This window comes from Acanthopagrus latus, chromosome 11 (assembly GCF_904848185.1).
Source record: "Acanthopagrus latus isolate v.2019 chromosome 11, fAcaLat1.1, whole genome shotgun sequence".
NCBI classification, from domain to species: Eukaryota; Metazoa; Chordata; class Actinopteri; order Spariformes; family Sparidae; genus Acanthopagrus; species Acanthopagrus latus.
This window is the reverse complement of record NC_051049.1, coordinates 20,955,202-20,970,177: the sequence shown is the minus strand read 5'-3', so window position 1 is coordinate 20,970,177 and position 14,976 is coordinate 20,955,202. Positions and strand designations below refer to the sequence as shown.

At 38.1% G+C, this 14,976-nt stretch overlaps 1 protein-coding gene across 3 annotated transcripts in view; it reads right to left on the bottom strand.

Moving 5' to 3' along the window:
• fcho1 (FCH and mu domain containing endocytic adaptor 1) overlaps window positions 1–14,976 on the bottom strand; it is a 60,215-nt gene that overhangs the window by 36,424 nt on the left and 8,815 nt on the right. For all 3 annotated transcript variants that reach the window (XM_037115548.1, XM_037115547.1, XM_037115550.1), the window contains one exon: window positions 8,611–8,661. In XM_037115548.1, coding sequence (XP_036971443.1) covers window positions 8,611–8,637 — 27 coding nt within the window. In that variant the 5' untranslated portion in view covers window positions 8,638–8,661. The remainder of the gene's footprint in view (window positions 1–8,610; window positions 8,662–14,976) is intronic.

Sequence of the window (14,976 nt, the reverse complement as noted above, 5' to 3'; positions counted from 1 at the left end):
CAAAATAGCAAGGAACAAAACTCTATGTTAAGGGCCATCCACACCAAGAACAACAACTTTAACAATAACTATGGCGCCAAACAATTTGCTGCAGACGTTGCTGTGTCAGCAGCTTAGGTAAATGGATATTGATGACCTGCTGCTTTGGATTGTGCAGATAAACAAAATGAAAACCAGAAGCATATCAGTTCACAAAATTCTTCAAAGATGACAAGACTGGTCATCTTCTAAAGACAACTATTTTTCATACTTCTGTTTGAGACAACATCAGTTAACCTGACGATCTCAAAGAGAACATCAGTGGACAAAATTCATTTCAGACACTGCAAACTACGCTGACAGTATGTCTCAGGTAAAATGTGTTTTAAGTGTGATTTGCAGTCATATATGTCACAGAAGTGTTTAACTCAGTTATTAGAGTAGATCATTTGTAAGTGAATTCTAAAAGCCATCAACTAACTGATGACCCTGTAAAATCAAATTGATTTTGATTGGCTGTCAATGTTTCTATTGTATATTAAATACCAAACAGTGATCACAACAATACTGCTCACTGTTTTTGTGGTGGTTATACTGTAGTCCTGATGTGAACTCGACCACCACTTGATTTAGAACAATATGTTTTAACGATACAGTTACTGTTATGGTTAGCATTTTTTGTTTAGATAACTCAATGTGCACATTTTTATTTAAATGTTTTCATCCACTATTCATCTGTTACATTTCTTAGACTTCATTTTGGCAGCAGGCACTGTCTATAGCATCACCAAATAGCCTTGCATTTGGCACAGGACTGAAAAATGTTCATTGTTATTTAAGTAGGATTTATAATTATATTGTTGTATCCATAGTCAATGTCTGAAAACACGCTTAAAAGTTTAGCTCATAGAAGAAACATTTTTATTGCCAGGCCTAATAATTCAAATTCAAAGCCAGGGCACAATATGTCGATTCCTAACAATGTCGACTTGTCTTTATTGCAGGCCAAAGAAAGTCTCAGAGGTTCTGAAAAAATAAAATGTAAGAATGATGTGCCTCGGGTGAGATGAGGATATATCTGGTGATAACACAAAAGGTTTTCAGAACGAGGCCTGCAAATCTCTCCAAACGTTTTATGCTGCCACTGAATTTTCGGCACTCAGTCTGTTAGATAACTGGTCAGGAAATCTCTTCCTTGCTACATTACCTGAGCCTAGTGACACAGTTTTCTACTACACTCATTGTGTTACTTGTGTGTTTTATGCAGAGTTTGGTCCATCTAACTGCTCGCACTTGATTCTAATTAGACAGTTCCACATATTTCCCCTCCGGCTTGTATGACACTACATACAGGCAGTGAGGAAACGTGGGCTGAACTAAACTCTGTGCTGAAGGGTTTACTTCAAAGCTACGTCACTACAACAGTTATAAAGAACTTCATCGGCATGTTTACCTTATATGTGGTGTCAATAAAATGACAAAAAGAATGAATCTCTGCTGAAGGTTCATCATAACAAAACCATGTCTCCACAAATAAAAGTTGCACTGCTAGAAAAAACGGCTCTGTTACACATCTGCAACCAAGGACCTCATGATACCAACATCAGCGCACGGCTGTTGCTTTCCTTGTGCTATGGTTAGACACAAAAGGGGCATTGCTTTCAAATAGCCTGAATGATAGATGACTGACAGCTGTCTCTTTCAGGCAGACGACTCACTGAATTGTCTGTGGTCTTTGCTTTTGGTTTCCAAACTTGATATGATATGACATTTCAGTTAAAATTATCCACTGAAATCTTGAATAATTTAGAGGCATTAAAAGCCATGTGACTGATAAAAAAAAACAAATGCCGCTATCAAAAAAGAAAAGTCGAGAAGTGGTGAAGAGAGTTCAGGAAGCACAGACTGAAATAGATGAGTTGCCATGATGGATTCTGTGCAAGGGCAGGATGCATTTTCTACCTTTGAGGAAACGCATAAAAAGAGATGCAGACCGGTGTGAACCCAGCACAAGCATCAAAATTAGTAAACAGGTTGCACTTCACTTCTCTAACATCCTAGGGGAATAAATGTTAGATATTCATGAAAACCTGCAAAAAACCTGTTTATCAATTTTAGCATGAAGGACAGTTCTGTACCTGCATTCAGAAATCAGCTGACTGGAACAAAGAACTCATTCATTTTCATCACTCGTTAAATCATTCATCCTCATGACGTTGAGACAATGTTTGACACCGTAGGATACCGATGATGCAGATTACAATATGAAATCAGTTTTAACCAATATGTTCCTTCTTCTACACCTCTGTGTTTTACTTTGTTGGTTTTTCCATCCAATTTCAGCATATGTGTAACCAGGAAAGTGAAGTGTTGCTCAGCTTGGCACAGGCCTCATAATACAGTACTTCATTCTCTGGCAATGTCTAGGTGCCTTTAGTTCTGGCTATTTGTCAAATCTGCCTTTCTGCCGGAGACTATCCAGTGTCTGAGGACATTCTTGCTCTGTAATACAGCCCTTCAGTCAGAAACGACAGTACTGATCAGAACAAAAGAGAAAACACAAGGCAGCTAAAGCTGGAGTAATGCTTCGCTGATAGTTAAACAAGTTGGTTAATATGCTTAAATATAGAAGTGGTGATGGTCACTTGTGTGGTTAATGTCCGCAAAGATGTTAATAGTCTATATCATAGATAATATTTGTACTGATGTACATGTCGTCAGATAAGCCCGATATGAAAACCTTTTTTGAGATTATAAGGCAGAAAAGATGTTTGGGTAAAATTCCCAATGACGATAAAGTTCATTGTTAAACTGTTACATATCGTTGTCACAAGAGTTGGATAACCACAATTGAGAGATCATGGACAAAAATTGTGTTTATTAGCTGATAAATCAATATTGAAACCGTCTGTTCCCTAATATTTGTTGACCCTAAGAACTGAGCATCGGTTGGTCCCTACTATTTATTATGATATTGTTCCAGCTACACCTGTACATAATGAACTCAATGAAATAAATACTTATGTGGACATAACATACAAGTTTTAATCATATAGCTCTGAATAAAAAAGACTGTAAATTTGCAGGTGTTGAATAAAAAAATCATTCTAAATTCTACATGTATATTTCCACTGCTCATTTTGAACAAATTCAATTTGCAGTTCCATATCTGTCTTGATGTTTTTGTCTGACTTACCTGATAAGTTACCCATTTTGTGTTTTACTCTAATGGCTATATCTGGGTAAACAAATTTCCATAGGGGCGAAAATTGTGACAGGCGAATGACAACAAATTTACTTTTTATTGGAGCCATTCACAAGCTGAAAATGGGTCATTAAAATACAGACTGTAAATAATTCAGCTCTGTGCGCCACGCACTGTAGGTGCCTTCCATCAGGCAGCTGTCGAGAGCGAAGCTGAGAAAATTCCACCCGTGCATCAGACAGTATATCACCGTGCCATCCAGCCGGCCAACTGACCGCTCTGTCAGTGCTGCTGTGAGTTTAGCTGACTCACAGAAACTTTTACTGCTGACTGGGCAGGTTGAGCAGAACAACAGTCCCACAGCAGAGAGGTGTCAATAACATCAGGAGCAGGTAACAGCAGCCTGTCATCACTGATGGCTCTAGACCAAACTGCTGACCGGGTCGGTCTGAGAAATTCACCTCTGGTATTCAATGTGTTATTTTGCCTGCTGTGTTACAGAGGAGGAGGGATGTGCCAGATAGATAGCAAAATTCCATAAATTAAATGATATTGACATACACCTTGATACTGTATATTTATATTAATCTTATATAGTCTTTTTGATTTTCGACTCAAATGCGAAACAGGTTAAATATCAAATAATGAGAATCTAAGTTTTGGGCTGTGAATTTATTACCAAAAGAGTTCATCACATGAAGCAAACTCTGTAATGGTTGAAACATTTTTACCCACACCAGAACCTGGACACAAATAAAGCAACTGTTTGGACTATGGACTATCTTTGCTCTTAATCTAACTTGGCACAGAGCAGATCCACGAGGAATGACTGAGAAACAACGAAAAGGTCAGAGGAAGGAAACAGGAGCAGAGTGGAGGAGGGACAAAGTGCAAGAAGAGGCGAGAGAGCGAGGGAAACATGGGATGAAGAAAACGTTCCACACTGTGTTTACTGTTCTTCACCCCAAGAGAAAATACCATGACTCAAAGTGATGGGAGGGAAACAGCGCTGGCATCATTAAACTGAGAAGCAGGCAATAATAAAAACCCACTGGGCGTCGTTTGTGTGCACACACACTTCTACAGGCGAAAAGTTTGTTTTTTTTTTTTTCCTAAGCAGAGTGGATAAAAGACGATACTGCAGAGCCTCAAAACGCAACAGCTTGCTGATCTTTACTGTTATTCTTTGAAATAGTTTATTTAAATCCCCTTTGGATATCATGCAGACACACAACAACTCTTCATGGTCGATTCACCACTGAGAGAGAATGAAATAGTCTGTGCTGAGAGGGGAGATGGGAATATTATTAAGACCCTTCTACAGGTCACTGAATCCAAACATTTTCCAGTTATGTGGAATAAATTTCCACTAACTAAAGTCCCAACAGAATGAGGCATCTGTCTGCAGTGAAGCAGTCCAGGCACAAATGCACAGTGGTATCCCAACTGTAAAGAATAAAGTTATACCCTTTATTCTATTATTCAATGCGAAGTGATCCTCAAAAGCATCTTAGAGTCTCAAAGTTCCTTGTTTCTCCACTGCAAACTCTGCACTGATTCTACACGTCTTGAGTATTTAGTGTTCACACTGGAAACATTCTCCACACTGAGATCTAATACTAAAGTATATATGTATCTTATATCATAATCTATGTGACTGAATCCAACCAGAATCTGAACATCATTTCTGGCTCGACCTGTCGGGATACAGTTTGGGTATTCATTACTCGGGACCACTGCAAACGGTCCTCATTTCTTTAACAATTTTGTTGTTGAGTTAGAAATCCTAATTGTTCATGAGACTATTTTGCCAGAAAAATATATTTTCCATTTGTTTCCCCTTGTTTTTATCAGCTCTTGGAAAGAACAGTCTTGGTTCTTTTCCACACTTGGTTAGTATAAAGCCATGCTATATGCTACCATATGAATAATCTGAAGTGACTATCATACAGCATTTTCGCTTGAAATGCCAACCCCTAGTAGCTACTTATCTAGGTAGATGCCTCCTTTCCGAAACAAGACACTATAACTGGTCCTGAAGTCCTCATCATGTCAGTAAATGCTGCGCTTTGGTGGTGCATATTCCTATATTTCAAAGCACTCAAATGACCTCAAACAAAGTACCCCACATTAAACTGCCCTGCGCAGTCGCCCCTTTTGTTGGTTGGATTATCCTTTCCTGACATGAACCAGTTTAAGTAGGTATCACAGAGCCTGCTGAAGAGCTAGATTTTCCCCATAGATGACAAAAACAACGGACTTTTCCATCATCTCTCATGAGGAAATTTGATTCCAAAGAATAAGTAAGCATCAGCAATCCTTGAAGCAATTATATGTATAAGACTTAACAGTGCTTTAATTTATTGAGAATGTTCTTAATTATAGCTGATGGGCTTCCCCCTGTGGGCCATGAGCACAGCTCTTATGTAGTTAATGGGAGAGGACAGCATGCTATGAGGAGGCTTTGTGAGCGGCTGTGAATGTTCTTGAGCCAAACAAGAAGAAGCTTGTGTGACTTGTTCCCAAGTGGCTGCGCTGCCTAATTAACTGAAAGGGTTGATTTGTATTACACAGCTATTTGTGTCTGAAAGCAAGCTTGGAGGGAAACACAGTCATGAATATGCAAACACACATCCAGGCACATAAATAAGAAACAACATTAAATGATCAAGAAAATGAAGCCGTATTTCAGAGGTTAGCACTGTGATAAATCCTGAAATTGTAGCTGTGACACGAAATCTCAACAGTTCTCTGACCTTGCCTTCCTGCTTAACTGAAATCCTGCTGCACTGTCTGCTTGCTTCTCTTCCTATCAGTCTGCTCTCATTTTCTCGCTTTTTCCCCACTTGCATTACTGCCTACAGACTTGCTTATTTGCTACACAGCCCGCAGCACAAAAAGTGCAATATCAACAGATCATAGATTAAAAAAAAAACAAAAACATACAAACGTGTGTACGACTGTACAGATCAACTAACAGCTGAATTTACCAGGCACAGAATATTACTCAGGCATATCGTCAGATCAAGAGTTTGGAGTCCCATTGTCTTGTTTAATGCTCATAAAAACACCTCCACCTGTCTACTCAGTTTCTGTTTTGGATTACAGGAACACAATGAAAAGATGGAGCATCATTTAGACTAGACCTTCAAGTTTTTTTAAGCCAAGGACCCCTTAGCTGATAGAGGGGCAGAGCATGGAGCTCCTACTACAAATGTTGTAAATATCAAACATTATTTTGGTGGCCCCAAGCAGTCCACCTCCAAGGACCACCTGGGAATCACAGACCCAGGCTTTAGACGAAAGCAGACCTGAGAGATCACTTGATGTCTGAAAATGACAGATGAACAATCAATAATCTATAGGGAACCACTCCTCCCTCAGGAACAAACACCTGGATAAACGGATCAATAAGGGGAAAGAACAGTCTAACCCTAAAGAATCTTAAATGTCCTAAATCCTTCCATTCTTTTTGTGCTCACTGTCCCATCTACATCCCATTTCTATGTCTAAACGTGCCTTATTTTAGTTCAACTGTTACAACACTACCAAGTGTTTTTCTTGGTCTGATGAGGCAAAGAGAATAAGTAGGACACACCTGAAATAGATGTACCAGGTGTGCTGGGACAGAGCAGAGAGGAAACAGTGAGGACAGAGGAGACAATGACGGAGAGAAAGAGACCTTGCAACAGCTGATAATGTCAGTGGGGGATGAAAATGGCGTTGAGGGGATTAAAGTGAGATTTCCGTCTTCATTTAACACATCTGTGGAAAGTTGCTAATCAGGCCATTACTTACTGCACAGATTAGGCTAAATAACACCATAATTAGTGTTGCTATATGGAGTTAGCAGTTTATTAGGTACATTTAAAAAAGCCAAATCATTCTAACACATTATACAAAATTGTAACTTTGTGAGTCTCACATAGATTGACTGATCAAATGCATCAAGTACAGTGTGTTCAAAGAGAACAACTTGCTAATTTTAAAGGCAGTGTGACTGCACACGTCATTGGAAAGACACGGTTAAACACAGATTTGCACGGATGCTGATGAAGACACACATGGTGTTAAAACATTAGTCACTGAATAAAAGTTTGCTGCTCATGAACCGTTTGCTCCAGTATACTCTGCTCTGAGAGCGCCGGACAGCTTTTCAGCTCCATCTGAGGCAGTTGAAACTCCTTCTCTTCATCTGAAAATTTGAAAAGGTCTGTACAAATGCTGATTATCAGTAATCAAGGAGAAACAATAACCAATACAATTTAAATCTTGGGTCAACATCTAGAATAACCAGTGATGTAATGCAACTGAGACTAACACTGAACTTAAGTACTGAAGAAGTACAATTTTGGGGTACTTTACTTAAGTATTTCCATTTTCTGTTTCTTTATACTTCCACCCAACACATTTATTTGATTTGAACTTTAGTTACTAGTTACTTTGCAAACTTGAGATTTTTCGGTTTTGATACTGACCAAGTAGACTGTAATGCGGGCATGATATGAAACAACAAGAGATAATTCCTGATTTAAATCAAGAAAAGTTTCTTACTTCAAACTATATTTCATTTGAATAAAGTACTTGATTTAACTCTGACTTATGAAGCCATCTGCTATATATATATATATATATATATATATATATATATATATATATATATATATATATATATATATATATATATATATATATATATATATATATATATATATATATATATATATATATATATATATATATATATATATATATATATATATATATATATATATATATATATATATATATATATATATATATATATATATATATATATATATATATATATATATATATATATATATATATATATATATATATATATATATATATATATATATATATATATATATATATATATATATATATATATATATATATATATATATTATATATATATATATATATTATATATATATATATATATCAAAAAACATTTAACATACAAGGTCATACAAGGATTTTCCGCAACTTACAACTTTATCTGACAACGCTTCCAGAATTTAGTAATGTAAAAGGAAATTAAAGGCGTTTCAGAAAATAGCCAATTTACTGAATGAGATTTCTTTGCCATGTGGCAGGAAATAAGCAGAAGGCAGAACACAAATCAATCTCTATTATTGCAAGTGTGCGGAGGCGGAAGACAGCAAGTGCTTCCTGTGCGAACCTGATGAGCAGCAGGGAGCCTGAAGCGTGGCCGCTTGACTGGGAGTATAAATGAAAAGCTCAGTGACTCATGGTTCAGCTGCAGCAGGTGAATAAGTAATATGTGGCAGTTAAAGCTCAAGGCATTCAAGCTTAATGCAGTCATCGTGGGCATGTGCCCTTCTGCATAATCTCCATCATTACATTTATTAATTTCCAGACATTATCAAGATACTTACCCAGAAGTTGTTCTGAAAGACGGCCATCTTCACTCAGGGATTCACAGCAATCTGTAAAAGAGGTGGAGAGAAAAAGAGTCGGCTGCATTAAAGGAGGAGGAATTACGACTGAACACTTTTGATCTGCCTAACCTCCATTTTTTCCAAAGCATGCTTGTAAGAATGCCCTAGATGATGCCTTTTGTGCTCCTTGTAATGATCTGAAAAATGGGTACGTTCAGACTTTTCTCAGCCCTCTGACAATAAACTGCAGTTTTACAGTCTGCACAAATTGCACAGACACAAGCTCCCAGACTCCTGACTTTATAGAAACCCCCAGAGACACCTTCAGTGTAGGAAGTGAGCTCCTGAGGGAGGACACAAGAGAGCTTAACAAATCACTTCAAAGGATAAACTCAGAGGAAAAAGGGAGCTGAGGAAGGAGGCAGGGAGGAGGAGTGACAGAAGAGATGGGGGAAGAGGGTGAGGGAATACAGGGGAGAAGAGATAAATCGATGGAGGGGAGGAAGGCAAAGGTATCCACCAGGGAGATGATCACAGCCTGTGAAAACTGCAGTGCTTGGCTCTGATTGGCCGAGTCGCATACTGTCACAGGCTGCTGCTTATCGGCGGACATCTGTGACCACATATTTCATATCTGCTACCTAAATGACATCACAAATCAGAAGTTTATCTGTATGAACAGTAAATATGATGCATTTGCATGGATTCTACTGTATATTGACATTTCTATATGTATGGCATATCAAATTCACATTACATGTTGATAACCTGACTTTCCTTTAAGAAGGTGGTGAGGATGGTGGTAGAGTTATAGGCAAAGAAGGTGGCAAGACAGTGTCCGCCGTTAAAGACTGCATTTAATCATTTCCAAGTGTGATACCACTGGATATTTTTAAAGGGCGTACTGGGACAATTTCTAGATATGTTTGGGCACCAAAAAACTGGCATTTTAAGCCACCGAATGGAACCCTAACCAAGTGATTTTTGTGCCCAAATATATACAGACCATAAGCACAGTGTTGTCCTGAGACAAAATTAAAAATCTAACACAAAGAAATCTAAGGTCGCAACATAAAGAAATAAAGTTTCAACATATCCCTGGTTCCATTTATTCTGCTAATACAGCTGCATTTTTCCCCAAATGTCACATATCAATATACAATGATTATGTGGCAGGCAGTACGGACTTAGAGTATCCTTTGATACCAAGCATTTACTTAGGTTGCATTTCTGTACTTTTTTTGCAGATTGTTTTTATCCCTCTAAATGTGTGATGACCTTCTTTATCATAAAAGGTTGAAGCTAGCATAACCTATTGACAAACTGACATACTGACAGAAAACACAAAAGCATTGCAGCCTTCATGAACTGCTTCCTTGTAGTTAAGTAAATTACCACCATAATACAGAAGCAGGAGATACGTTCATCAGTACACATTGCAGCTATGCTTGCTTTATTTTTTGATAACATTACACCATGACATTTTTTTAAAGCAATAAACCATCGTAAGCCATATTAAATGGAGTGTTCCAACCAGCTAAGAGTTTATGATTAAATACTCTCTAGTACTGAATTAGATTCATCTTACTTTTTAAGCTATCAAAAGTTTCATTCTCACCTTCAAAGTCACAGAGATGGCAGATCAGAAGAACACAAAAAGATATCTGCTCAACTGTTGAAGTTTTACCTTGTAAGTGCAGTGTTTTCATGAATTAAATACTTTAACTGGCTGCTGGGAGGAGGGAGTACACTGCAGCAGCAGCTGAGCATACACCTTTTGACCCCTATCACACACACAAACACACACACATCACAAGAATTGGAATTCGGTCTTGCCCTTTCCAAGAGAATCCATAATGTGTCCGTGTTTCCCCAGGGCTGCCCTCATACAGGGTTCCTGTTATCTGGTATTCTGCTGACACACTGTGTGTGTGTGTGTGTGTGCGTGTGTGCTGACAACAGCCCTCTTCTGTGTTGGCAGAGTCTCAGCTCAGGCCTGGTGACCTGGCATCATGCAGCAGCGACACACACACACACACACACACACACACACACACACACACACACACACACACACACACACACACACACACACACACACACACACACACACACACACACACACACACACCTCACACCTTCTTAATTAGCTCAGCAGTGGGACTGGATGCCCCTGCAGACAGCATTCTGTTTGGCAGAGCAGGTTAGTCCAGCATGGGAGGGAGAATTATACAAAAATTATAGTAGCGAGGTGGTTATTCGACATACGTAGAGTGATCACATCCTGTGACAGTTTTACAGATTAATGTTTCCGAGCAAACTGTAATTAATATCTAACAAAATTAGTTAGTGAAGTCTTTGTTTAATGTGTGTGTTCGCAGGGTTTAATAAAGATTACTTTGACATAAATATCTTCATATCACAGACCTGCCAACCTTGAAGAAATGTTATGAGTACAGTATCACTTGAACGTAATGCAGCATTTCAGACCAGACCAGCAGAAAACAAAACATAGGCCTGTAGTGTCGTATATCATTATAATGAAATGTAGAATTTTTAGTCTGACTGACTATGATACTGATACTAAATCAATATATAGACAAGCTCTACAGAAAAATACTTTAAAATAAACAAACTGAAGAGGAAAGCCAAACTGTGAAGTGAGATTTCTGAAGGCCACCAGCTGGAAAATGCTGTCGGGGCAGATTTTCATGGCAAAAAACCCGTGCAGAGGGACATGATCCTGATCAAACCACCAGATGGTTATCAGGGGAGCAGAAAGAGGGGGCAGACAAAAGCAGACACACTGGGATGGTGAGGGGAGACAGAAGCCACTTGTTTTCTTCTTGAGACAACCTGGTGTGCCATATTCAAACATACTGTAGATCTGAGCTGATTAGCCATTTATTTTAATCCTCATAGTTTTGACATGGTACGGTCCAGAAACACAAAGTCGGAGAGGTGTGCAGTGGGACCCCATGTGGATAGCAGCTACGGCGGGATTTATAGAAGTAGCTGACATCCAGCATTCTCCATCTGGTTCCATCTAAACGTTCAGCTGATAACAGCTCTGAGGCAAACAAAGCCCAGAGAAGAAGTGGGACACGCTGTGACCTTGATACCTCTCAAGATCATTTTTTATTCAGAAATTAAATGCCTGCACAGACTTTGGTCTTGCTGTGTGTCCCCACATGCACATATGGTTAAACCACAGCAGCAAACCTCAACCTATAAATACTAATTGACACAGGACACAGCTCAGAGCTTGTCAGACTTAACTAATGATCATTTTGAGTTGCTTTTGTGCAATGTGTTATAGTACCACAGTGTCTGCTATAAAAGACAGGAATCAAGGATGTAGTGTATACATTAGTGGTCAATATATTATTCTCCAATGAGGAGAAAGCACGGACTAGATAGTCAGGAAAAGTTGCCATTTTTGTGTTAATTATGACTTATTTAGAAATGTCGTACAAAGAGTGGAAAAATAAACTGGTCAACCCCAAAACTTAGAGCTTCAAGCTTGAACCATCACAGATTTTGTTTCTTTCAAAATGAATGGATTATTGCTAGTGGGATATAGCCGTGGTCTCCAAAGAAAAAGGCAACAAAGATTTAGATTCTTAGAAAATCTGTCTGTCTGTCAAGCAGAAGTAAACAAGGAGAATTCATTTCCTAGCTTTTTTTATTAGATTTCACTTTTCAAATAGTGATGGTGCTGCAGGTTATATGAAAGAAAGGAGATTGAAAATTTTAAAAAAAAAAGATATTCAAAAAGAAGCAGAGACCAAGATGTATTCTGGCAGTCTCTCAAGCAGTAAATAAGCTGCTTTAGAAGATGGGAAAATGGTCACAGAAAAGAGCAGTCTTCAGGCGTTCTCATACAGAGCAAGAAGCAAGTAGAAGCTTAAATACCTCAATATTAATGATTTTTTTCTTCATTGATCAATTCCTTTAGCAATGCATTAACAAAACAAACTCAAAATGATCTGATTTCATTCTAAATATGAATATTTTCTCCTTTCATAGTAGGTGGTGATAATGTGCAGAAACTTTGGTTGCTACCTGCCATTTAATTGCAAAAGTCGCAGTAACTGTTTGCTAGATAGCAAGTGCGATTGTTCTTTTTGTTCAGTATCACAACCTTTTGTACAGTTACACAGCCTCTCTCTCCACCTCCGTGCTCTTATGATGCAAGTGTTACTGATAACATGTTTACAATTACAGAACTAACATGCTGATGTTTAGCAGGTATAATGTTTACAGTGTTGACATATTTAGAGTAGCATGTTAGCTTGTTGGCATTTTCTAATTACTATCAAAACAAAAAAGTACTATGCTATTGGTGCTAATGGTATTTTGCAAATTAAAGTTTTTATCTGATGATGGCCCTGAATTACAAGTCCGATGATCACCAAAGCTTTTTCAATTCATCTTTAGGGGAACATGAATATCTGTACTAGATTTAAAGGCAAACCATCTAATCTGGATCAAAGTGGTGGAATGGCAGATCGACACCACTATCCCTCAACATATTTTTTTTTTTTGTGGGAAATCCTACTTTCTGCAGTTATAAGAAGCCATTCCAACACCCATTTTCCATTAAATGCAAGCATAATTTAAAATACTAATTATCCAGGTCTTGCCAGTCTGTTTACTTAAAGTCATGCTTGATCAACCCTTGTTTTTTTATGCTAGAAAATTATGTTTGACAGGTCAAAGAGTCACACGAGCAGACAGATGAGCAGAGAGTGAGAAAGAGTGGCACCACAGTCAAACAGATTGTAAAGTAAATGAAGAAACACACAGTTTGAGGTGAGGGTAATATCATCAACTGACAGACAGTGGGTCATTCAGAGAGATGAGCCAATCAGCCTTATCAATAGAGACACACTAACTCCTTCTCCTGCTCTCTGCCAGCCACACACTGCCTGACAGCACACAGATGGCTGCAATGAAAAATTAGGACTTAGGAGAAGCAGATGGACGGAGTAAAAGAAAGTGAAGTACACAGACAAAAACTAGCCACAACCCATTTAATTTCTGGAGGAAATAAATGGTGCATCCTCTCCACCCATACTAAGCATTCCTGGATTTATTTGCTTTCCTCTTTCTTTGGCCAGAGATGGATCAATAAGCAGATGTCTCCCTAAAGTAGGAGGATATGTCAACACAGTCTCCCACCTCCTCAACACCTCCACCTGCCCCTCTCCCTCTTCAGGGTGAGAGGAGAGATGAGAAAAGTTGGACAAGAATTCAGAATTACTCCACATGTTGTCTGACCCAACACTGCCAGTAACAGTGCCGGAGAACAACTTCTTACTCTGCCTCAAAGAGCTAACTAAAAATGGAACTGGGTTAAATGTAATGACGCAGCCGAGTGTGGAATAAAGACACTTCACTAACCTCTGAATGGGCACATTTGTCACAAGCTCAGGGAGCAAAGCAAGAGGGAGAAAGAAAATGACACAAAGGAATAAAGCAAAATCGAAACTAGAGGACACTGAGGTGAAAAAAGACAGGAGTGAGTGGGTGGTCAGACTCCAAGATAAAACTAATACAGTCATATTGCAGAATCTGACAGGTAAACATAAACAAGCCTCCAAAACAGGAAAAGCACAAGATGAAAATATGACACCAACTCATATAAAATGACTAAAATTCTTACATTTTGCACTATATTATAAATCAAGAAAAGAGTCTACAGCCAAACAAGTTTCAAAGTACCAGTCACATATTTTGATTTAAGACCAAAATATGAATAGCATTCCCATGCCAGTGTTATAAGAAGTTAAGGCACCTGAGTGAAGATCACAAATGTCAGTAGGATTAGTTCTCTGTTAACCATTAGTGTTTTTACAAAATTTAGGCCATTGATCAAACAGGTTTGAGATTTTTCAGTCAAGTGGTGGGCCGACCACCGTCATGCTGCTAGCATGGCTAAAAATGTTAACCTTCATAGGTCACTTCTCAATTGTGGTATTTGCCAATTATATGGTGAACTATGGCTGCATCTAATGACTATTTTCACTATCAATTAATTGCTTTACAAAACTTTTAGTCGATAAAATTCCAAAGATTGTGAAAAATGCACATAACCTATTCCCTCAGCCAAAAGTGATGTCTTAAAATTGCTTTTTACATTTTCGCTTGAACAATGAATTAATGAATCAATTATCAAAACAATTGGCAATCATTTTAGAAACTACTGACTGATTAATCAGCCAATAGTTGCATCTCTGTTTTAAACGACTATTGGTTGGACAAAACAAGTCATTTGAAGACAACTCCATAAACCTTAGAAAACTGTGATAGACATTTTTCATCATTGAAGTCAATTAATTACATCATTATTATCTGAGA